The sequence below is a fragment of the Podarcis vaucheri genome (assembly GCF_965113315.1).
Source record: "Podarcis vaucheri genome assembly, chromosome: 14".
NCBI classification, from domain to species: Eukaryota; Metazoa; Chordata; class Lepidosauria; order Squamata; family Lacertidae; genus Podarcis; species Podarcis vaucheri.
In genome coordinates, this window is record NC_138752.1 from 20,109,827 (window position 1) to 20,135,709 (window position 25,883).

General features: G+C 44.8%; 1 protein-coding gene across 3 annotated transcripts in view; it reads left to right on the forward strand.

The window, feature by feature from the left end:
- NTRK3 (neurotrophic receptor tyrosine kinase 3) overlaps positions 1-25,883 on the forward strand; it is a 408,224-nt gene that overhangs the window by 149,639 nt on the left and 232,702 nt on the right. For all 3 annotated transcript variants that reach the window (XM_082198419.1, XM_082198420.1, XM_082198421.1), the window contains exons 4-7: positions 5,130-5,198; positions 15,670-15,827; positions 24,096-24,238; positions 24,493-24,634. In XM_082198419.1, coding sequence (XP_082054545.1) covers positions 5,130-5,198; positions 15,670-15,827; positions 24,096-24,238; positions 24,493-24,634 — 512 coding nt within the window. The remainder of the gene's footprint in view (positions 1-5,129; positions 5,199-15,669; positions 15,828-24,095; positions 24,239-24,492; positions 24,635-25,883) is intronic.

Below are 25,883 nucleotides of genomic sequence, written 5' to 3' on the forward strand. Positions count from 1 at the left end.
CTGTGTTTTAATTCTTGTATTGTTTCGGAAATTGAAAATTAGGTAGATTTAAATGCAAACAGAATCCTATTCCCACTCACCCCCGTCCCTATGCTTGTGAGAGCCAGTTTCAAGACCTTGTTGTTTTGATTTCTTGTTACTATTATAAGAACGGAACGTGCCACTTTTGCAAAGGAACAAATACACAAAACAAAGCAGAAAAAACCCTCAACCCCATGGAAACCCCATGTTTCATGACCTTGGAATAAAAACTGCCACAAAAGAGGCAAAAGGTCAAGGTGTCAAAGTGAAGCAGGTTCTGTGTTAGGCTGTGGCTAGAGTGTGATTCTGGCAAAGGTTACTAGCCAGTGGAGAAGAAAGGGGCTGGTGGATGGGTACTGAGTGGAACAAATGAGAGCTAAAAAGTGTGGAATATAGCCAAATATGGACTTAAGGTGGATCCCTGCTGCCAAGGATTTGCCTTGGGTAGAATAGCATCCACAGTGACTGGCTCTTTAAGCAGGCTATAATCCATTTATCCAAGTGCCAAAAGAGGGGTGGGAGCTTAAGAGCTTAACCAGCCTAGAAGAAGTAGAAAGAGATTAGCTTGCTGGAGAAGGAAGGGGAGAAGGGAGAGGCTTTAAGATATCCAGGTTCTCTTAAGTCCAGGGTAATGAAGTGCCCTCCATATGTATTTGGACTACAACTCCCATCAGCCCCAGCTTGTTCCAGAGATGAAAATCATAGTTCAGCAGCAACTGGAGAACATCAGGTTTTCCACACCTGTCTGAAAGTGTATATTTTCAGTGCCCTGAGTTGGATAGTGCTGGGGCAGCTTTGTGTGTATTGTCTACCTCCACTGTTGGAAACTGTATGTCTCTGAAAGCCAGTTGCTGGGGAAAGCAAGTGGGGAGGTTGCCATTGCACGCAAGTCCTGCTTGTGGGCTTTCCATAGCCATCTTTTGGCCACTGTGAGACCAGGATACTGGACTAGATGGGCCCTTGGCCTGATCCAATGGGGCTCTTTTTATGTTATTAGAATGTGAGCTTAAGAGGAGGATACCACTGCCTGGCCTCAGTTTCTCAGAGGTGGCTCCTTGGCTACCACTACCCCTCATGGCTCTGTGCTTCTCCCTCAGTAGTGTGCCTCCTTTAATGAACTGCTGCTGAGGGCCCCTGGAAACAACTTTGGTCCACAATGAGTCTAGTAGACTCAAGTAGATTTTGAGTCTATTAGTCCCAATTTGAGTCACTTGACTCAAATTGATTGTTGTTATTGTTGTATATAATTCATTAATCTCAAAAGTCTGAGAGTCAGTAGCATGGATATTGCAAAGATGTGATGATCTTTAATGGAAGGAGAAAACAGTGGTTACCCAAACCTCTTTGCTGGTTGTGAAGGGGCCCCCAAAATGTAGGTCAGCTACTAGCAACAGTTCCAGGTGTAACTAGGGTTGCTGGTTCTTGAGCGTTTTCTAGTTTTGCCAAAAGTTGTTGAGCTATTTTTTATGGAAAATTGGCAAAAACAGCACTGCCAACGTGGATTGCTATTTTCCTGGAGATTTTTACGATTTCCGCCTGGGCACTGCTAGAGACAGTATGGCAGTGATGGCCAAACTTGGCCTTCCAGCTGTTTTGGGACTACAATTCACATCATCCCTGACAGGTCCTGTTAGCTAGGGATGGTGGAGGTTGTAGTCCCAAAACAGCTGGAGGGCCAAGTTTGGCCATCACTGCAGTATGGCATCCCTAGGTGTAACAAGGACAAAGCTCATGGCAATTGGTGAACTCTAGGAAATGTGGTGGTGGGGAAGCTGGACCAGAATGGTGCCAGGGGTGATGGAGACCTTGTATAAACAGAATGGAAGAGCTCTGAGAAGGGACGTGATTTGATTCATCGTCATCAGCAGCATTTTGGTTCTAATAGCCCTTGCCTCCTCCTAGTGGTTCACAGTGCACTAAAGCCATACAGATAATTAGGTAATGTAAAATATCTAAATCAGAGAAACAGAGGAGAGTGGGGGAATCTAAACACCAATATCCTGATTAAACATAGTTGAAAGCTGGATGAAATACATGTGTATATTGCCTTCCTAAAGACAATGAATGGAATTAGTTTAGCACCCTTTGGGGAGGCACTTCTGCAGCCGAGTTGCTGCTACAGAGAAGGCTCTGTCTCAGATTCCCACCCATGGAAACGCTAGGAATATAGGAAGTTGCCTTGAGTTTGGCTTCCGATGCTGTGGTTAAAACCTTAAAATATATTCATCCTTCAATCTGTTGTACAGCACTGGGGACCATTCAAGAAGGGGCCATATCAGTGGCAGAGTTTGATCAGTGGGAAGACCTCTTGCTGAGACCCTAGAGAACTACTGCCAGTCAAAACAGAATAAGTGGACACATGGTCTGTTGTTGTAGAAAGCAGCTTCCTAGGTTACTCGCTGATGCTTTCCCCTTTATCATGGGGCGAGGAACCTGTGACCATCCAGTTGTTGTTGGACTTCAACTCCCAGCATTCCTTGATCATCGGCTATGTTGGCTGGGGCAGATGGGAGTTGGAGTCCAGTTCCCCATCCCTGCTTTACTACGCAGAGTTGTGTATTGGTGTCATCTCTATAGAAAATAGCACTTTTCCTCTGTTGATGCCCTTGTTCTTTCTCAGCTCCCTAAGCAGTATGGGGAGGGGATGTGAAAGGGTGGGGTTTTGGATGCTGGTTTGTAAATGCTGCCTGGGGAAAACTGATTCTGCCCCCCTCTTTTTTTTGTCTTTTCCCGCTGGAGTGGAGGGGACTTCTCAGAGGTTGTCTTGGGTTGCCATGGCAGCAGCCTCATTCGGTGTGAATATGGCAAAGATGCAGAAGGCAAATTTAGATCCCCTTTTTTAAAAAAATCCTCACAGTATTAAAATTCCTCACTGTGCTTTCATAAGGATGGCCTGCCAAACACTCTCCCCAACTTGCTATAGTTTGTTATGTGTACACACCCAGCAACCATGTTTCCACAACCCACCTTCCATTAAAAACACAAAAATAAAAAGTATGGTTATTAAGGCCTGCCTTGGGTCCCATCTGCACTATACGTTTAAATAGTCCAAATGTTGGGTGTAAAATATTGTGGAGCAGGTATTTTAAGGATGTCAGTATGTGGAGGGGATGAAGGGGTGTGTGACAGTGAGTGACAGACAGACAGACAGGCAGACAGACAGAGAGAGAGAGAGACAGAAATTTTCCAAAAGGAGATAAATATAATATGATAAAGGGACGTGGGTGGCATTGTGGGTTAAACCACAGAGCCTAGGACTTGCCGATCAGAAAGTCGGCGGTTCGAATCCCCGCGACGGGTGAGCTCCTATTGCTCGGTCCCTGCTCTTGCAACCTAGCAGTTCGAAAGCACGTCAAAGTGCAAGTAGATAAATAGGTACCACTCCGGCGGGAAGGTAAACGGCGTTTCCATGTGCTGCTCTGGTTCGCCAGAAGCAGCTTAGTCATGCTGGCCACATGACCCGGAAGCTGTACGCCGGCTCCCTTGGCCAATAAAGCAAGATGAGCATGCAACCCCAGAGTCGGTCACGACTGGACCTAATGGTCAGGGGTCCCTTTGCCTTTACCTTTATGATATGATAAGTTGCCAAGAGGGAGAATACAATACCACCATACTTTAAAGCAGTTCCATACCATTTTGAACCTCCATGGTTTTCCCCAAAGAATCCTGGGAGCTGTAGTTTGTAAAGGGTGCTGAGAGATGTTCCCCTTACTAAGGAAGAATTCAAAGAGTTCTCTGGGAAGAGGAACTGGGTTGTTAAACCACTCTTGAGAATTATGGCTCTGTGAGGGGAATAGGGCTCCCCTAACAACTCTCACTACCCTTCACAAACTACAGCTTCCAGAATCCTTTGGGAAGAGTAGAAGCCAGGACTGTTGCAACACTGCTTTAAGCGTAAACTGCAGATCTGTGAAAAGTGGACTGGGGTTTCATTTATAAGTTTTCTTACCTGCCCTTCTCCATGAAGTCCCAGAGAGGGTTACAATGATGTAGCTATAAAAACAAAACTCTTTCCATTCTACAAATTTAATAAATAAAAACAAGCAGAAGCGTTCCAGAACAGTGTAAATTGAGCAAAAGAGGTGGGTCCCACAACAGTATCTCAACTGTCAAAAGCCAGCAGAAGTTATGTAACAAAAGATCCTAGTGGGAATGAGTTCCACATTTTAGGGGCCACTACAGAGGAAGCTCTCTCCTGGGTTGCCCTTCCTGGCACTTCTGAGGGTGGTGGAAAGACCAAGACAACCCCTTCTGCAATTCTTAACACTCCTGTTTAGAGTTATAATTGTTTCACATACATTATTTTGTTCCAATGGCTCCGTAAGGCAAAGTCATTGGGTTGTCTCCAAGTATGTCCTAGTCAGGGTAGACCTATGGAAAGTAATGGACCTAAGATGGGCATGTTTATTAACTTCAGTGTGTCTACTCTGGATAGGACTAGCATTAGAAACAACCCAGAATTATTATCTCCATATTGAAGAGGGAGGATCTGAATGAGAAAGAGAGAGAGAGAAATTTGCCAAAGTTCAACTATAAGTCCTAGCCCAACACTGAATTAGGTGCAGTTAAGCCCCTCAATGAATTATATTTTGCAAAATAGTAAAAGTGGTGGAGCGAATAGTGGAAAATAAGAGCTATAATGCAAATTGCATAATTTCTACAGCTTGCAGAATTAATGTCACAGAATTTGGATTGCCTGGGCATTTAACTTTTTTTAAACAACAACAACGGCATTGTATGGAATACTTACCACACTGATAAAACACCTGTTTAGGAATTGGGCCTACTTTGACATTAATATTAGAGTACCAATAGATCCTTGGAAATATTGGCAATAGATTTTTCCTTGTTTAATTAGAATCATTTATTCATGCTGAGTGAGCACATTTTACAATATATTGATTTTTCATTTTATCTTTCTAATTTTGGTTGTCGTGGGGAAAGACTACCTTAATTTCTCTTTTTCTAGTGTGAATCCCCCCCCCCCAACTTGTAATATCTCTACTTCTACAGGGTAATTATGAGCTGAGCTCAGTTGCAGAAGTTGCAATGCGGAGATAATTATTCACAGTAAATTCTTCCTCTCTCTTTTTTCCTCCCCCTCTCAGAAACCTCTCTGGTAACCGGCTGACTACGCTGTCGTGGCTACTCTTCAAGACATTGAGACTTACCGAGCTGTAAGTTTTTACTTGGGACGTGTTTTCTGCAAATGCAAATGGGAGGGGGAAGGCCAAAGGAAGTGTCAGTTAAGGGTCCTTTTAAGGATGCAAATGGGAGGGGAAGAGGCAGTTAGGAGACCTTTTAAGGATTCAAACAGGATGGAAAGATTGAAGGAAGGTGTAGTTAAGGGCCACTTTGAAGCAGAAATGCATAGCAACGATAAAGACATGGCTGATGCAGGAAAATGGCAATCCTCTGTTAACCCTCCTCCTCTTCTGGAGGTAAAAAATATTGGGACACAGGTGGCGCTATGGTCTAAACCACCAAGCCTCATGGGCTTGCCAATTGGAAGGTCGGCGGTTCAAATCCCCACAACAGGGTGGAGTTCCCATAGCTCTGTCCCAGCTTTTGCCAACCTAGCAGTTCGAAAGCACACCAGTACAAGTAGATAAATAGGTACTGCTGTGGTGGGAAGGTAAAGGCGGGAAGGTGTTTCCGTGCACTCTGGCACTTGTTATGGTGTCCCATTGCACCAGAAGCAGTTTAGCCATGCTGGCCACATGACCCGGATAGCTGTTTGTGGACAAACCCTGGCTCCCTTGGCCTGAAAAGTGAGATGAGCTCCACACCCCATAGTCAAATTCGACTGGACTTAACCATCCAGGGGTCCTTTACTTTTAACTTTTACCTTACCTCTTCTGGGATGTGTTGTGAAACCTGCCTGGTCTCACAAAAGGGGGCAGGGGAATCACAGGGCTGGACCACCCAGGAGGCAAGGTAAGGTGACCATTTCAGGTGGCAGGATCCACAGGGGCAGCAGATCCCAACATCGATCTTCATTCTCCGCCTTGTTCCTCATGTAGATATTCACTCGCCCCTTTTTCCCTGGCTGGAAGAGAGAGGGAATGCCATTTTCTGGTGCCAAAATGTCTTGGGCCGGTCCTGGGCAAGGGAGGAAGAGACGTTTGCATTGTTGCATAGGGGCTGGAGCAAATCCCCCATGAGAAAAGGTTACAATGTTTGGAGCTGTAGAGCTTGGGTCAGGGAGACCTATAAGTTAAGGGAGGATATGGCGATGGTATACAAAAGTATATATCATATGGAGACTGTGGACAGGGAGAAACGTTTTTCTCCTTCTCTCATAATACTAGAATCGGGCACTATCCAATGAAGCTGAATGGCAGGTGGTTCTGAACAAACAAAAGAAAATACATTTTCACACAGCACATAGAGAAACTATGGCATTTGCTCTCACAAGATGTTGTCATGACCGGCATGTTGGACAATTTTTAAAGGAGTTTACACAAATTCATGGAGGATATGGCTACCCATGCCTACTAGCCACCACCTCTGTCAAAAACAAGATGCCTATGAATGGAAGTTGCTGGGAACCGCAACTGGGGAGAATGCTGTGAAGCTCAGGACCTAATTTCAGGCTTCCCGTAGACATCTCATTGGCCACTATGAGAACAGGATGCTGGACTAGATGGGGCATTGGCTTGATCCAGAAGACTCTCCTTATGTTCTTTGGCACATCTTAGCTGTAGTTTTTAGGCAGACCAGAAGAAGCAATGGCTTTTTGACCTCCCTTCTCTGCAACAACTGAAGCACTTTTCTGACTACAGCATGTGAGATAGGCTAGCATCTCCCTTGGGGCCTAGCAGGTCTGCAGCTTCCTGAATTATAAATAAAGCATTCAGCGCCATATGAGAAGAATAAGTGGACATGAAATCAATGGAGTGGTGCCCTGGTGACCTGTTTTGTTGAGTTTTAGAAATAGTTCTGTGTCAGAAATAAAAGCATATACGTTATGTAGGATTCATCCCAGAGGATCATGGGAATATCTCATTCATCCTCACCTGTGATCAATAGAGCTGTAAGTGAGAAGTGACTTATGGAAGAATAAAGACCAGTCCCTCAAGTGGGACTCAGTGTGTTATCACCAGTGTAAGCTCAGCATAGTTGCTCCCCCCCTACCGTCAAGTCATTACATGAAGAAAAGACTGATAGTAATATTGCAGAAATAAAGCAAAGCCCATGCTTGAGGGAGACGTCTGGCTAAAATGCTGAATTTGGAATTGATTCTCTGTGCTAATGGCAGCTCAAATGTTGTCATGCCCTGGCTTCAGATAATAGCTCGATTCAATTCAGTTCATGTTCCAAGGTGAATTTACATAATTTGTAGTTTCCTAAACAATGCATGAACTGAAACTCAGCTGTCCTTTGAAATTTCCACTTCTCTGAATTTTGCATTGCAGTTTTCCACCCAAGTAATCTGTGCTAAAATGCATGTATTAAATTGTTGTAGAAATATAGCGTATAAAAATGCATTATATTAGAGAAATGTGTTTCGGAAAAATGTGTATACTAGGAGAAATTGCATATAATATATATTAGGAGACATTCACATTAATCTGATGACAAATTTTCATGAGCAGCTTTTTAAAAATTGCAATCTGATGTTGGAGAACTGAATTTAAGATTGGGGAAATGCAAAAACTCAGAGAAACCATGAACAGTGTATTAGCCCATCCCTAGTCAAAATAAAAAAAATCCTTCCAGTAGCACCTTAAAGACCAACTAAGTTAGTTCTTGGTATGAGCTTTCGTGTGCATGCACACTTCTTCAGATACACTAGCCCATCCCTAGTGAGAGCCCCTATCTCCTGGTAGAGCACACTTCTTTATAGTCATAGCACCTAAGATTTAATTCTCCATTGAAATGATCCGAGATAGCTGAACTGCAATAAAGAGAGACCGTGGAGCACTGCTGATCCTTAATGTGGATAAGACTGGACTAGATTGACCAAACATCTGATTCTGTATCAGGACCAAGCTACATTTGATGCTTATCATGTAGTTTGCCCTTGTGTGCAAGCCTTTTCTTCCCAAATTATCAGTATAGGTCCCCCTTTTAAGGTTCAGGAGCCTGGTGTGGGTCTTGGGGGAGCTTTAACCCTTTAACACTACAAGAAGATCCTTGCAGGATCAGACCAAAGCTCTATTTAGTCCTGTATTTTGTTCTCACAGATTCCTACGGGGAGCCCGCAAGCAGGACATGAGCGCAACAGCAGTCTTTCCACTTATGTTCTCCATCAAGTGTTATTCAGAGGCATGATCAGAGGCAAATTCAGAGGCATGCCTTTCTCTTTTCCCTTCCACCCGGCATACCTATGGGGAATCTTGTAGGAACAAGACATTAGGCTGGCAACACTTTCAACCTGAACGCACAAATTAAAAAATGCCGTCTGAATGCACTTGCCCTTTCCAGGAATAAGTATTGCTAAATAAGTCTCTAGAGGAGGAAACTTCCAGCTCATCTGGCTATAGCTCTGCAATGGCTCTTAAACAGATGGCTGGAACGGAGGGAAATTAACTTTACAAGGGTGCTAAGAATAGAAGAAAATTACCTCCTCCAACTTGGAAATCCTTTCTAAGATGTAACTTTGTTGTAGATAACTCTACATAGCTTGGGTCGGTCTGACATCAATGCTGTGAGCCTAGGGATGAGCAAATCAGTCTATTACTGGTCCTTGAAACTTTGTTTAAATTAAGTTTGCTTCAAAAAAACAAACCCCACATGAAAAATCACATTTAAGCATGTATTTATATATTTCTAAATTCATCCACATTTCAAAATGTATCTATCCTCAAAATACACTTTAAAAAATACATTTTTTAAAAAAGTATTTGGATATATTGGGTTGATTCATTGTGGTGCTAAGTTTAACCTTTAGAAGACATCTGAAGGCAGCCCTGTATAGGGAAGCTTTTTAATGTGTAATGTTTTATATATGTTGGAAGCTACCCATAATGGCTTGGGCAACCCAGTCAGGTGGGTGGGATACAAAAAAATATAATAATAATAATAATAATAATAATAATAATAATAATAATAATAATTACTATTAGGTTAAAGTCAGTTACTTGTGCTTGTGGAAGTTTGCTGCAGAAGGGAAAACACAAGTACAGTGGAACTTCGGAAGCTGAATGCCTTTGAACTTGAACGTTTCGGCTCCCAAAAGATTGAAAACCAGAAATGATTGTTCCATTTTTTGAACGATTTTCAGAAGCCAAATGTCTGGCGTGGCTTCCATGGCTTCCGATTGGCTTCAGGACGCTTCCGCTGCTAGTTGGAAGCTGCACCTTGGTTTTGGAGCTGTACTGGGAGTTGAACAGACTCCCGGAACAGATTAAATTCAAAAACCAAGGTACGACTGCACATTACCAACCATTGTTGTGTAATGGATTGCACAACAAGAATCAGCGGTTGCACAACAAGCATCCATTAGTTACATTGGATTCCTTTGTGGTGCAGCCTTTAAACTCTGCCATCCACTAATGCAGGGGCTCTCGCAGTAGCAGACAGAAAATGCTGGAGGTGGCTCATTTAAGCTGCCAAGAATTGTGTTTTCAACATTTGAAGAAGTACAAAATCCAGTGTGGGTTGCTATTTTCTGATCCATGCATTAGTCAGAGAGGTTAGGGTTAGATTGGTTCACATGGGAATGTGCAAACGTCAGATTTCTCAAGCATCCCTAGGTGGGCTATAGATTTTCCTCTCTCCTTTCATTCTCTTGCAGCTGGCCTGTGGCATTTTCATCTTGTCTGCTCCTCCTTTGTGATGCTCCTTGCTGAGCCTACCACTGGGGGCAGACAGACGTGCTGAAAAGTCAACACTGGTCATCAGGGAGAAATGTAAAATGTTATTGCTTTGCACCCTGCTTTGCAAAGCTCATTGGAAAAGCAGCTTTTCCAACAAGGCAAGGGGGGAAACTGCAGAGAAGTCTATTTCCTACCAATTCTGGCCCTACGTGGAACTATCCCATTGTCATTATTAACATAAGGCAGGCATGGCCAAACTTGGCCCTCCAGATGTTTTGGGTCTGCAGTTCCCATCATCCCAGACCACTGGTCCTGTTAGCTAGGGATGAATGGGAGTTGTAGTCCCAAAACATCTGGAGGGCCGAGTTTGGCCATGCCTGACTTAAGGGATGCCCAAGCCCCACAGCGCCCTCTAGAGGATGCTAAAGGAACAGGGAGGGTTTGACGGTCCCAACCATTGACAATTCAATGGCCCCAACCCATTTTTGAGCTATTTTCAACTTAGATGTTGGTGTGGTAACTTGCTTGAATGTCTGCCATACTCACCAAAATCAAAAGTACAGTAATGACACTTTGGTTCCTGAAGATTTTGTAAGTTTATGTTAAAAGCACAATATACCTGCTCACACACAACATTTTTCCTGCATGGAAGGAAAATATGTGCTATGTTGGAAGAATTAAGTTTTTAGCTTGCTGTGAGGTGCATACCCTAAGCAGGCATATTACCTTCCTCAACATGTGTACTTGTGGGGAAAGATAAACCCCTGGCCTGAAAAGACATTCATTTCAGGTAGTCATGTTCATTAACTTCAATGGGTCCACTCTGATTAAAACTAGCACTGGATGCAACCCAATGTCACAAGGGCCCATAACTGATAACCGAGAAAGCCAGTGTGGTGTTGTGGTTAAGAGCAGTAGACTCGTAATCTGGTGAACTGGGTTTGTGTCTCTGCTCCTCCACATGCAGCTGCTGGGTGACCTTGGGCTAGTCACACTTCTTTGAAGTCTCTCAGCCCCACTCACCTCACAGAGTGTTTGTTGTGGGGGAGGAAGGGAAAGGAGAATGTTAGCCGCTTTGAGTAGTGATAAAGCGGGATATCAAATCCAAACTCTTCTCTTCTTCAAACTCTTTCCCCTTGCTGCTTTTCCTATTGCAATGGGACCTATGGAGGGTTTCTTCTCCAGCTCTTGCTTGAATGCAGACCAGAGTTTCCCAATTGTGTGCATGTATGTTTCTCTCTAGCTACAGAAGTGTCTGGCATTGTGACTGACGGATGTGTGTCTATAATGCAGCTGCATCTGGAAGGAACTGTGTCCATTTTCAGTGCATTATCACCCACTTCTTTTTCATGCTGCCTTACATTGTTGTGGGATGAGAGATGACTGACCGACTAGAGTTGAGATGCTTGATCAGCTGTGCTCCATCCTCCTGGCTCTGAGACATTTTTAGCAAGGAGTTGCTGCCTTCTGGTGTTTGCTCAAGGAGTGCTGCCCAAAGGAAAGCAAACCTTTTTTTTTTTGGGGGGGGGAGACTTTGGAAGTGATGAAAAGCCAACTTCCAGAAGCTCTGCTGAATTGCTTAGATGCTTTGCTGTCATACTGAGATCTGTTGTATGTGAGAGGTGTCATTGATCATGCACACATTACATTCTCCGGAGAGAGTATGGGGGCGCAGGGACACAGAAGTTGCCATCTGGCAATCCTGCTTGAGAGGAACATAGGAAGGTGCCTTATGCTGAGCCAGAACCATTTGCCCCTCCAGCTCGGTATTCTCTAGACTTACTGGCAGCTGTTCCCCAAGGTTTCACACATGGGACATCTTCAGCTCTTAACTGGAGATGCTGGGGATTCAGCCTAGGACCTGTTAGGAGTCACAGCTTGAAGGGGTCTTCCAGGCAATATGCAACCACCCCTGTCTGGATAGCTCAGTTGGTTACAGTACGGTGCTGATAATGTCAAGGTTGCAGGTTCAATCCCCATATGGGACAGCTGCATATGCCTGCAAAATAGGGGTTGGACTTAGATGACCCTTGGGGTCCTTTCCAATAGAGTCCGACTTCTATGAAGTGGTGTGGGTTGACAACCACAGCTTGGAGAATCGAGCCCGTCTGGCATGCTATGAATGTTGTAGACAGCACTGCAAGTGCAGGGAAGCCAGCCACTGTATTTTCTTTCAAAAGAAAGCTAACCCCAGCCAAGTCCCTTAAGTGGCAGAGCGCCTGTGTGCTGGTGGCATGTGGCATGCCCAGTAAAATGCTGGGAGTTAATTTGCACAAAAGCTCCCCTGGGTACTGCGATTAGGACACATTACATCACCGACACGGCTGGGGCAGGCCATTGGAAAAGTCCACCCCGAGGCACACCGCTCTTATATTATTCATGGGGGAGAGTCATGCATTAAGAATGATCTGGGAAGCCTGCATTTTTATTACTTACAGTTCTGCCCCCTGAAGTGCTGCAGTGGCTGCTCTCCTTGGCGGACAAATTTCAGGGAATGCTTTGACACCGGTTTGGATTCCTTCTCTGTCCCAGAGTGGTTTAACACAGGCCCTCCAAGTGTCCCCATTTTCCAGGGACAGTCCCGGATTTTACAGAAGCCATCCTGGTTTCTGATTTGATCCTGAAATGTCCCACTTTTCCTTAGGACATCCCAATTTCCATTGGAGAAATGTTGGAGGGTATGGTAAAAAGGTAAAGGTAAAGGACCCCTGACAGTTAAGTCCAGTCGTAGATGACTCTTGGATTGCAGCGCTTTACAGGCCAGCATGACTAAGTTGCTTCTGGCGAAACCAGAGCAGCGCACTTTTACCTTCCCTCTGGAGTGGTACCTATTTATCTACTTGCACTTTGACGTGCTTTCGAACTGCTAGGTTGGCAGGAGCTGGGACCGAGCAACAGGAGCTCACCCCATCGCGGGGATTTGAACTGCTGACCTTCTGATCGGCAAGCCCAAGAGGCTCAGTGGTTTAGACCACAGCGCCACCCGCGTCCCATGGAGGGTATGGTAGGACATTCCTATTTTCATCGGAAAAATTTTGGAGGGTAAGGAATTATGCAACCCTCCCGAGTCATCTGAAGGCAGCCTGTATAGGGAAGTTGGTTTTTTTTAATGTTTAACGTTTTAATATATGTTGGAAGCTTCCCAGAGTGGCTGGAGCAACCCAGTCAGATGGGTGGGGGTATAAATAGTAAATAATAATAATAATGACAATGACATCCCTATTTTCATTGGAGAAATGTCAGAGGGTATGGTAACAGTCAATCCCTCTCCCCAGGGAACTCTGGGAATTGTAGATCTGCAATGGGAATTGGGGTCTCCTAGCAATTCCCAGTACCTTTAACAAACTACAGCTCCCAAAATTCTTTGGGAGAAGCCATGACTGTTGAAAGTGGTGGTGCAAATGTGGCCTAAGTCCCCATCTTTATGTCCTCTTAAATTCTGCCCTATTTCTTATCATCACTTCCCTCAGTGGTCTAAGCATTATGTAATATTCCCTCGAGGGTTCTCTCAGTCTCATGGTTTTGTAGGGGAGCTTGCAGAGCGTTGGAATAGGGGTTGGGGAGCTTATAGTGCAGAGAGAGACAGGGAAAAGAAATCAATAATAATAATATAATTACAGTACATAAAATACATGTAAGTATTTTAAGTGGAGTACATTAAAAAGCAGATTCCCCATCTGCGCTGCACAGCTGGGTCAATGGGGGTCTAAGTCTACAAAAGCTAGCTTCTATGTTCAATTAAAATGCATGTTGCCTCAGGTCCCTCAGCAGCAGGAGCTCTGAGTCAATGTGCTAAGGCAGAGTCTTATGGATTGAGCCTTGACTTTATGGGCATGGAGGGGATAGGACAGATAAAATGGAAACTGTATACAGGTGAGTAGTGGAAGGAAGGTGCACACCTTTGAAGGAAGGCAATGACATCTAAATTTAACATGACGTTGGGAACCCTGATTCCTCCTTCCCCTCTGTTATCCTGGTATTGCAGCCAGGAAGGGCTGCAAACTTTGACTTGCTTGAACCAGTAGGTGAGTCAACTAAATTTTTGTTGATTAACCTGTGGAGCAGTGACTTAAGGATGCCCTTTGCTAGTTTCTTTCTCACTTTGGCATTAGAAGTTATTTTGGTTCTCGTATGAGAGGTGATTTCTGTTTTATTCAGTCAACAACAAAAACAACAACAACAAAAACAACAACAACAACAATAATAATAATATATTATTTATACCCCGCCCATTTCCCCAGCCACTCTAGGCGGCTTCCAACAAAAGATTAAAAATACATTAAAACATCAGTCATTAAAAACTTCCCTAAACCAGGGCTGCCTTCAAATGTTTTCTAAACATAAAATAGTTGTTTATTTCCTTGACATCTGGTGGGAGGGCACTCCACAGGGCGGACGGCACTACTGAGAAGGCTCTCTACTTGGTTCCCTGTAACTTCACTTCTCGCACAGAGGGAACCGCCAGAAGGCCCTCGGAGCTGGACCTCAGTGTCCGGGCTGAACGATGGGGGTGGAAACGCTCCTTCAGGTATACTGCAAATGATCTTTTACTTAGAATTATAGAATTCCAGAATTGGAAGGGAAACCAACAGTCATCTAGTCTGACCCCCTGCACTATCTGCAAGAGGTCTGCATAATTATACAACTGGTGCCCTAATTGGCCATCGTATGTGGCTAGGGTATCACCAGAGGATACTTGGGCTGCATTCATATGGCAGTTATTCCATTTCCTTGTTTTCCTAACTGTTAATTTCCATATCAGCTTTTCCCATGACATAAAAGCCATTTCCAGAAAACTAGCAAAATAAGGCACATGTTTAGCACTCATTTCCATGTTATTTGATATATTTTTTTAAAAAAGACTATTTTAAAATGGCCTCAGTCCAGTATATCTGAAGGAGCGTCTCCACCCCCATCGTTCTACTCAGACACTGAGGTCCAGCCTCGAGGGCCTTCTGACAGTTCCCTCACGGCGAGAAGCCAAGTTACAGGGAACCAGGCAGAGGGCCTTCTCGGTAGTGGCACCCACCTGTGGAACGCCCTCCCACCAGATGTCAAAGAGAACAACAACTATCAGACATCTGAAGGCAGCCCTATTTAGGGAAGACATCTGAAGGCAGCCCTGTTTAGGGAAGCTTTTAATGTTTGATGTATTACAGTATTTTAATATTTTTTTGGAAGCCGCCCAGAGTGGCTGGGGAAGCTCAGCCAGATGGGCGGGGTATAAATAAATTATTATTATTATTATTATTATTATTATTATTATTATTATTATTATTATTAGCCCCTTTAACCTGGAAAATCATGGGAGGAAAGTGATGACATTTGGGGCAGTACACCAACATACAGCTAGTTCTTTCCTGTCATTTTTATGGAGGGAATCATGCGGAAGCAGAATCACGCAGGTCTGGAACGGGCGGGGAAGTAGCAATGATGTTCATTGTGATGTCAAACCATGCCTACTAGCATGAACGTCATTTCCATGGCACGGCTGTATATTGCTGAAAAAAAGCCACAGTTCCATAACACAACAGACACTGCTGTATGAAAGGAACATTAGAAAATGCGCTAGAAGCGCTAGCATTATAATCAGGAAAATGAATGCAATAATCCCCACAAATGCACCCTTTGTCCAGGAGCCCCTTGAAGCTCAAGCTGGCCCTGTATCAATAGTTTAAGGACATTGATAAATTCCGCTAATTTTCCTGCACCTAGCCACGTTCCTTTCTTCTCTTTTGTCTCCTGGCTGTTTGGTTCCCAGCTTCCCAGCAGTCTCTAACCCAGGCCGACTTTCTGAGGCCAGCTCCGCTGCCATGATTCCGTGTAACCTTTACCTCCTCTCCACCTTTTCTCTCTCACAGTCTCCCCTTCTCTTTCTGTGTAGGAGGTTAGAGCGAAACATGTTCAACTGCAGCTGCGACATCCGCTGGATCCAGCTGTGGCAGGAGAAAGGAGAAGCCAATTTGCAGAACCAGAACTTGAACTGCATGAATACAGAAAACAAAAACATGGCCGTGCACAAGATGAATGTCAATCAGTGTGGTAAGGAAAGAAAAAAACAACATCCCAAACGCCACCCACTTAATTAGGCATCTGTGCTAGATTATGATTATTCCTTCTATTTTTGTGGTCCAATCTCTGGGTGCCGTTCTTGGTTTTGTGTGTGTGAAAACAGCACCAGGAACATCCATGCACAAAAGCGAGGCACCAGCAGACTTGGGGGAATCCCATCTTTTTGCAAAAGTAGAGAAAGAAAGAAAAAATAATCTTTAGCAGGGGAATCCTCGGAGGCCTAAATCAATTCAGTGAGGACTGAGTGTATTCAGTCAGCTAGGAATGCTGGCTGGCAATTGGATGGAGGAGGAGGTGAATGGGAAATGGCAGTAGTGGTATGAAGTCGATGGAAACCTGATCAGTTGCATCCCACCCTGTAACAATTTGTTGCAGGTTCCACTGGGGTTGGTGATTGTTGTTACGCATTGCTATGGTTCAACATGCATGGAGATTTACAAAAGCATAAAAAACAGGTCCCGATCCAAATACCTTGGGTTACATACGCTTCAGGTTACATACGCTTCAGGTTACAGACTCTTCTAACCCAAAAATAGTACCTTGGGTTAAGAACTTTGCTTCAGGATGAGAACAGAAATTGTGCTCCGGCAGCGCGGCAGCAGCAGGAGGCACCATTAGCTAAAGTGGTGCTTCAGGTTAAGAACAGTTTCAGGTTAAGAACTGACCTTAAGTACTTAACACGAGGTACCACTGTAGATTATAATCCGTAAAAAAACCCCTTTCTCTTTGCATGAAGCCAATTTATAGGGATGGACAGACAAGTTCATTTCTGATTTATATCACTTTCTCCCGGTCTCACCATGAATCTGCATTAATCTGGGAAGATCCACTCAAAAATGTGAATGTAAATTTAATTCAGATTGTCTCCCATTTCTCAATGTATTAGCCCGGAATTGTTAAAGCATATTGTTGATTCCTTGTTACTGAGCCAAGAAAGGGCGTTTAAACACTTGAGAAGGGCAAAAGTGGACTGAAAGTTTAATTTCCAGTCTGCACATCAGTCTAGGACAGGCTTCCCCAACCTGCTACCCTCCAGATGTTTTCCCATTGATTCCTACCCATGACAAAGCTGTGGTGGAGTAGACAATGCAGGTGTGCTGATGGGCATTGTAGTCCAAAACACGTAGAGGGCACCAGGTTGGGGAAAGCTGGTCTGGGAAGTGTTGTAGAAAGGAGAGTGCTCTTCTGATTGGGTCCTGCTTGCACAGTTCCCCGCAGGCATTTGATTGGCACTGTGAGGACAGGATGAGACTTTGGTCTGATGCAGCAGGCTGTTCTTATGTTCCAGTCAGTTTCTATTGGAATGCACAAAGTCTGAATTCCTCTAGCACCACAGATGTATACTGTCCACCTCAACACACACACACACAAGCTGTTGCCTTCTCTTGTTTACATAACCCTTCGAGTTTTGAGAGGCCGTTTTTTGCTTCCCCCTTATCACAGTGATCATCAGGTTTCCCCTTAAACTTATTACCTTTGTTTCCCGGTGGAGTCTCTTGAGCTGCGAACAGCTGTAGCTTCTCAACCCCGTTCAGTGCTTCCCACAATTCTTTGTGGGTTTGCTGCTGCTTTGTTTGGAGGAGATATAAAGAGATGGACTTATCAGCAACGATGCTCCTCTACCTACTCTCTTTGTGTGCCTCCTGGGTGGGAGTCCCTTGGGCAAGGGTCTGCAACCTGCGGCTCCGGAGCCGCACGTGGCTCTTTTACACCTTTGCCGCGGCTCCGGGGCAGATACTAGCGAGGGGAGGAGGCGCATTGTGCGCCCCGACAATCCCCACTGTGGCGGGCGCTGTACTGGCTGTGATGTTGCATGGGGGCGGTGCGTGCGTTAGTCACGCACTGTCCCAATGTCACCTTCCCGCCCGCTGTCAGATCAGAGGACAGCGGCGCGCATGCTTTAAATGTCACAATGGTTTTGCGGCTCCCAGGTGTTTTTTTCCCTTCGGAAACGGGTCCAAGTGGCTCTTTTTGTCTTAAAGGTTGCAGACCCCTGCCCTTGGGCAACAAAACACTGCAATCCATTGGTCAAGGAGGGGAAATATGTGGTCTTCCATCAGCCCCAGGCAGCGTGGTCAGCAGCCAGGAGTGATGGGTCTAAGGTCATTTACAGAGTCACAGGCATGGGGAATGATTCTGAAATGTTCCCCATGCACTTTTCTCTCCAGATTTTGAAATTCTGAACACCCTGGTCTTGATTCCAAATTAAGGATGTTTTGTGGTAGTTGCTGCCCTGATATCAGTAGTGCGACTCCTGCAACACGTTGGCAATTAATGTACACAGAACAATAATTATACATACTTTATCAACCTTCTGAGAAAAATACAAAACATTAAACAAAGCCACAAAGACTTGCGAACTACCCCACCTAAAATGAACTTAAAATGTCTGGTTTCAATAGATTTTTCAAATGCTTAACTCAGTCTTTTAGATAAGTTCATGAAGATACCAACAAAGGGTGAGTTCGGTGATATTCACAATACCGAGAGATGCAAGTAGAATTGTAGATAGATGTTAATAAAGTTGTAGACAACGAAGTTGTAGACAACAGGGTGCCGGCGTTTTGCACCTGTTTCACCCTGTATTTTTCTCAGAAGGTTGAAAAAGTATGTATAATTATTGTTCTGTGTATATTAATTGCCAATGTGTTGCATGAGTCACACTACTTCTATCAACAGCACAGGTTGCATTTTTCTAGCCCTGACAATAGTGGCTACTAGTCATGCTGGCTGTGTTCTACCTCCACTGTCAGTGGCAATGTGCTTTGAATGACAGTTGCTGGAAACCTCAGGAAAGGGAGAGTGCCATTTTGCCCAGGTCCTGCCTCCAGGCTTCCCACAGGCATCTGATTAGCCACTGTGTGAACAGGATGCTGGACTGGTTGGGATACTGGCTTGTTCCAGCAGGTCCTTCTCATATGTCCCCAAAGTTTCATGCAGAGCTGGACAATAAGCAAGCTTATTTTGCCACTGCTTGCAATTCCTTTGTTTTCTTCTTATCTTCCCTTTCCCTCTAGGCTACGGACGCAGCAGGTGCACAAATTAATAATAAAACATTTGGTGGGGGAAGAGGTCTTGCATTGCAAGGAGATGGGCTAGATGACCCTTCCAGCTGTACGATTCTATTACCTGATTTCATGCCTGAACGTATCACAATTCTCAATGTAAAATAAACAAACACTTTATTTATTAAATTTGTTAGTTGCTTTATCTTGCGCAGGGCAACCCAAAGTCACTTGCAATCAACCAAAAAGACAGACCACCCTCTCTTTCACCTGCGTATAGATACATTAAAGCCAAGAGGAAAAGGGGAATACATTAAAAACATCCCACCCAATTCTAAGAGGCCACAGATAGTTAAAAGCCAAAGGCCTAGCTGTAGAGGAAAGTTTTTGCCTGGTGCCTAAAGATATACAAGGATGAGCTTCTCTGGGGAGAGTATTCCACAATCGTCATGCAATCCTACATGTAATAGTCTCAAGAATGTTTTAGTAACAGAAAAATGTAGGAAACCGCCTTTGTTTTCAGGATCTTCGCCCTTTTCTTCCTGTGCCCTCCTCATAATAGTCAGCATTCTGTGGCCATTGAGCAGGCTGTGTCCTCATGGGACTGTTTTTGCCATACAGACAAATCTAATTGGCTGTGCGGTGTCATCCTTCCTGTTGTACATTCCCTGCTTTACTGGGGACATCATGGAAGAAGATGAAGCCCCAATGTCCAGAAATAGTGCAAAAGTAGCAGACATGGGGTGGGAACAATTGCTGCCACTTGCTGCCAATAGTAGCAGAAAAGAGTTATTTTGGAGTTCTGAGTGGGGAATGAGTTGCTTGCTTGCCCAAAACCTACCTTTCACCTTGGAAATGTTGGTGCATGGAAGCAGTACACTACCTGCAAGCAGTCCCTGGCTTGTTGAACCTGATTTTGCTGATTTCCTGGGTCTGCATCAAAACTGGAGTTCCCAGGAAGGCCCTGGATGATGGGCTGGCTTGGTGAAGCTGTGTCAAGTTTGTTTTGTGTAGAAACGTAGGAAGCTGCCTTGTATTGAGTGAGAGCATTGGTCCATCTATCTCAGTTTTGTCTGCACTGACTGGCAGTTGGCTCTCCAGGCCTGCAGGCTGGGTTCTCTCACAGAGATGCCAGGGATCAAACCTGGGGCCTTCTGCATGCAAATCAGATGCTCTGCCACTGCGCTATGGCCCTTCCCCAGTGTGTTATGGCCCGGCGCCACGGAATATGTATAGCAGAACTTGATAAATAGCTCTATCTTCTGCCTGGCTTGCTTCAGAAGGCCTTTAGGGCTTTTCAGTTCAACTCGTTTGCACCGAGGTCAAATGTACTGTATCTAAACCTGACAAGAGCATTTTGCACGCTCCTCTTTAAAATCAGCGATATAAGAAATTTTGCAACTTTCCTTCACAGCTTCTACTACTGCCTCTCTGCCAGCGAGTCAATGGCAGAAGCAGGATTGAAGGTTAGATGCTTGCTTATTTGTAGCTGCCTCTGTTGTGCCTCTGAAGGAGCAACTGCTCTGGTCGGGGCACCTCCCAGCATAGAAGCACACCCAAAACAATGACTCGTAGAAAACTCTAGGGAATGTGGGGTCTTCTGAGGACAGCCAAGTCCTTGGGGGAAGAGTGAGAACTTAGGGATGGAGCTACCTCTCCAGGAAAACACACACACACACACACACACTTGTATTTTGCATGCAGTTGCACTTGCCTGAATAAGAGTATTCCGTGTTGCTTCCTTGTATCTGCCACAAGTTAAAGGGATAGTCACCTGTCCAGGGACTAGCAATGGGGGAGAATTTCAATTCAGGTCACATGTAAAGATGAACTTGCCTAATTCACAAACAATGCACAAACTGAAATGTAGCCATTTTTGGAAATTCCAGATTTTGCACTGCAGTTCTCCACCAAGGAATGGTGCACTCATGCATATACTAAAGCATAAAAATCTGGGAAAACAACCTACAGAAATGTTTTTTGTTAGGGAAAAATGCTTTGCAGAATTATGAATATTGTATGCAAAATTGCATACAAAATATGCTTACGCAGAAGGAATTTGCACTAAAATGCTGATAATTTTTTGTGAGGACGTAAAAAAAAAAAAAAGATCTGCAAACTGATCTGAATATGTGGAGAATTGAAATTAAGACTGGAGAAGTGAGAAACTGAAATTGACCGATTTCTGCCATCCCTGACAGGGACCACTCAAATCCTACAGCTGGACTTGTATACATAATTGGGTAGGTAGAGAGCACACTGTTTTTCTCTTCCTACCTCCCCCAATTATAGAACTCCTAGGAAATGCACGTGTTAAAACATCTCCCAACTTTGCTAAAGACAACCATACACTTTTCTGCCCCCCTTCCCTTTTTATTAAATGTTGGAAGTGGGCTGGAATAGCTGCATGAAGGTGAGCCAAAAGGGATTTGGGAGACAACTGAAAATTCCTCAGCAAATTGGAGGAGTAATCTTTGAGGATTAGGAAATCCTTCGTGAGCAAAGTAGCAGGCTGGGAAGACCTCTCTGGCTACGATCTGGAGTGGATTTATGTACATTAATTTCCTGGGATTATGGGGTGAACAGTTTCCCTGACCTCCCTGCCCCCACACCACTCCCCATCACAACTGGAGAGAGATCTCCCTGCTGATATCTTTCCCTTCCAAAATGGAACTCTTCCGTCTCACAACAGCGGTCCAACGTAAAAGCGGTTTTCAGAGAATTTTACAACCGAGCCTCACATTTGTGATCCAAGAAGCTGGCGGAGCTTGCCAAGTTAATCAGCCTTGGTATTGCCGATGTCCGGGCTGTGAGTGTGGTTCCTTAATAGAGCCAAAATGGTACCATCCAAGTGCAAGAAGGATATATATGTAGGTTTGGGGAGAAAACCAGGGTTCTAGAAATGCAAAACCAGCCACTTCCAAGAAGGGATGAGCATGTTCAGTGGCTGTGGAATGCTGAATGCCCATTTAAGGTGACGATAGGAAAGTGTGGAGGTGAGGGATGACATGGGACAGATAAGCAAAAATTGGCAATTTCCCTTTCAGTGGGAATTATCCAATGTTTCTATTGCTAGATATGCCCATCTCTGCTCCAGATTCTGGTGACTGGGAGTGACCGCCGAGATCTTATAGCACCGGTCTTGAAAGACCTACACTGGCTCCCAGTACGTTTCCGAGCACAATTCAAAGTGTTGGTGCTGACCTTTAAAGCCCTAAACAGCCTCGGTACAGTATACCTGAAGGAGCGTCTCCACCTCCATCGTTCTGCCCGGACACTGAGGTCCAGTGCCAAGGGCCTTCTGGCGGTTCCCTCGCTGTGAGAAACCAAGTTACAGGGAACCAGGCAGAGGGCCTTCTCGGTAGTGGTGCCCGCCCTGTGGAACGCCCTCCCACCAGTTGTCAAAGAGAAAAATAACTACCAAACTTTTAGAAGACATCTAAAGGCAGCCCTGTTTAGGGAAGCTTTTAATGTTTAATAGGTTATTATATTTTAGTGTTTTGTTGGAAGCCGCCCAGAGTGGCTGGGGGGACCCAGCCAGATGGGCGGGGTATAAATATTATTATTATTATTATTATTATTATTATTATTATTATTATTATTATTGTTATTATTATTATTATTTCAGCATCAGACTATAAGAAGAGACTTGCTGGATGGGGTCAAAAGGTCCATCTATTCCAGCATCTTCTCATGGTGGTTGATGCCTATAGGAAACCTGCAAGCTGGACATAAACACAGCAGCACTCGGCTCACCTGAAGTTCCCAGCAACTGGCATTCAGGACATAATGCAGGCATAGGCAAACTCAGCCCTCCAGATGTTTTGGGACTCCAATTCCCATCATCCCGGACCACTGGTCCTGCAAGCTAGGGGTCATGGGAGTTGTAGTCCCAAAACATCTGGAGGGCTGAGTTTACCTATGCCTGACATAATGCCTTCAACAGCAAAGGCAGTACATAGCCATTGATAGCCTTGTCCTCCATGAATTTCTCTAATCCACTTTTAAAGCAATCTATAAAGACCTAAGGCATTCCAATCCATGGGTTGTTCAACTTCCTCTGTGGTGGCCTTGGATAGGAACACATCGCCTATCCCTTCTCCATCTTGCTTGAGGATGCATTGAGGGATGTCTTTGCTGGCTGCCCCCCCATCATCTGATGCTGCTTGGTCCTCCTGGTTAGTAATAGGCAGGTGGTGCCTTGGGCTGTTTTCTGCCATGAAGTTCCAGCTGCTCTTCTATTCACATGCCTGTTTTAGGGTACCCCTCACATTCGTTGTTTTTAGGAGCAATGTGGAAATCTTCCATTCTTAGATCTCTCTGATTATTGAGGTGTCTTGGAGCACATGCATTGACATTCCAGGTTTTATGTGCCTTATGGAGCTAACCTAACAACCTGGATGTCTTCTATGGATGAATCCATCAATCCTGGGTATATTATCTAAGGTGTGCCAGGCAGAGTCTGTCTTCCTTCTCACTCATTGCTCCTCTCTGAAGCATTTGATGCAATTCTTGTCCCATTGGCCCTCCCCTGTCATATACAAGTGCCTGTTCTCCTATGCCCATAGGTTTGCCACGTGTCCTCTTTCTCCAGGACGTCCTCATTTTCCAGGGGTAAAATTTGAGACAAATTGCATTCATTTGCTTTGAATGGCCGTCATAGCTTCCTCTTTTTTGCTCTTCAAAATATGGCAACCCTGTGACTTGACTCTAAGGACCAGCAAGGGAGTCTCCTGCTGCTCCTGCAAGATCTCTCTCAATAGCATGCAGTCCTATAAAAAAGGAGGATGCACCAGGCTATTCTTTGTGTGTTTTATGAATTGCTAGCTGCAATTGAATGCTAAGCATTTATTAAATGGCAAACTACTCAAGAGTTTGGGTACCTACAGGGCAGAGCCAATGAGATGTATTTTCCCCCCAGACATGTGCTTCTAGCACTGTCAATATCTGAAGCCATTCTGAACCAGGTTTGAATAAGGGTCATAGCTCAGTGGTTAGAGCATCCACTTTGTATGCAGAAGGTCCCAGGTTCAATCTGAAGCATCTTCAGGTATGGCTGAAATCCTGGGAAGCTGCTTCCATTCATTGTAGACAATGGCTTAACTCAGTGTAAGGCAGCTTCTTACCTTCCTAGATTAGGATCCGGAGGTTTGAACCCTGGTGCTTGCAGTGGCATGTCTTAGTTGAACACCATCTTGACAAAGATGCTTTCGTGTTGGTTTGACTTCTTTAGATCTGCCCGAAATCAGTGTCAGCCATGTGAATCTGACTGTGTGTGAGGGGGAAAATGCTGTCATCACCTGCAATGGTTCTGGCTCACCCCTTCCTGATGTCGACTGGATGGTGGTAAATCTACGCTCGATCAACACTCACCAGGTAGGATGCTAAATACAGGTGCTTTTCTGCTTTAATCGCCCAGAGAACTTCTCTGTATATATGGAGGATCCTCAGTTTAATATTAGTTGGCCTTCAATGCCCATCAAATTTGTTAAAGATGTCCACGATGCATGGTAATCTATATGGTAGATTTCTCTTGATCCAGGGGCACAAATTGGCCAAGGGTTCAACAGTTCTTTTGCGTGTATGTGTGCTTTTAAACATTCCTCCCCCTCTCTCTCGGTTATTTTTAGACAAACGCCAACTGGACCAATGTCCATTCCATCAATCTAACCCTGGTGAATGTCACGAGTGAGGACAACGGGTTCCTGTTGACGTGTATTGCCGAGAACGTGGTGGGGATGTCTAATGCAAGTGTGCTCCTCACTGTATATTGTAAGTTAATGGGGAAAGGGAAAGGTGAGGGTTCATGGGAGACAGAGAGGGAGGGCAATGACATGGAAAGTATTCATTTGTACATGCACACACAGCACACAAAAACTTAGATCTTGACGCATGGCAATTCTACACCAGAAACACATTCCATATCTATCATAGAATTCCCAAAGTAGAACTGGGAATTGTTCTGCAAGGGTGCTGAGATTTCTCCAGGGTTCCTCAGAGTGAAAGAGAGGATAATACTAATAGACATGCCCACTCTCTCAACCAACACACATCTTAGGCCCAGCCAGAGGAGGCTGGTCCAGTAGGGCAAACGAGGCACTGCCCCACCGACCTCCATTTGTCCTCAACTATTCCTTACCTGGGATGCAGGTGGCGCTGTGGGTTAAACCACAGAGCCTAGGACTTGCTGATCAGAAGGTCAGCGGTTCGAATCCCCATGACAGGGTGAGCTCCCATTGCTCAGTCCCTGCTCCTGCCAACCTAGCAGTTTGAGAGCACGTCAAAGTGCAAATAGATAAATAGGTACCGCTCTGGCGGGAAGGTAAACAGCATTTCCATGCACTGCTCTGGTTTGCCAGAAGCAGCTTAGTCATGCTGGCCACATGACCCGGAAGCTGTATGCTGGCTCCCTTGGCCAATAAAGCGAGATGAGCACCACAACCCCAGAGTCAGCCACGACTGGACCTAATGGTCAGGGGCCCCTTTACCTTTATTTCTTACCTACTTATGTTTGCATTAAGAGTGATCCAGTTGCTGCCAATGTAGAGATTAAGTGCATCCACAACAGGGAGAGTCTGACTAGAAGGAGGCAAGGACAGAACAGTAAATCATACAGAGATGCATCAGGCACACTCCTCTGAAGATGGGGATTTTGGCCACATGGGAGACTTCAGTATTTGTGTTATTTTCTCTTGGAACATGCTGAACTGTTCTGCCGTGGTTTACAGATTTGGAAATTGCTGCCCAGGAGACTGTTAAGTGTTGCAGTAGCTTCCTACATCTGTAAATGTTTTCCCATGGGTCAAATCCTTGAGAATCTTTCCTAATATGTGCGCATTTCCTTAACACTCCTCTCCCCACCCCCAGAGACTTGCGAATGGGAGAGAATTACCTTCCACGCTCCAGCTTGCCCATGTATGCCTGTATGCTTCAATTTTATGTGCAGAGCAGCAGCTGAGTGGAATTCCATAAGTGCGTAGCGAGATAGTCAGAAATGAAATATTGAAGAGGGGACAGAAGA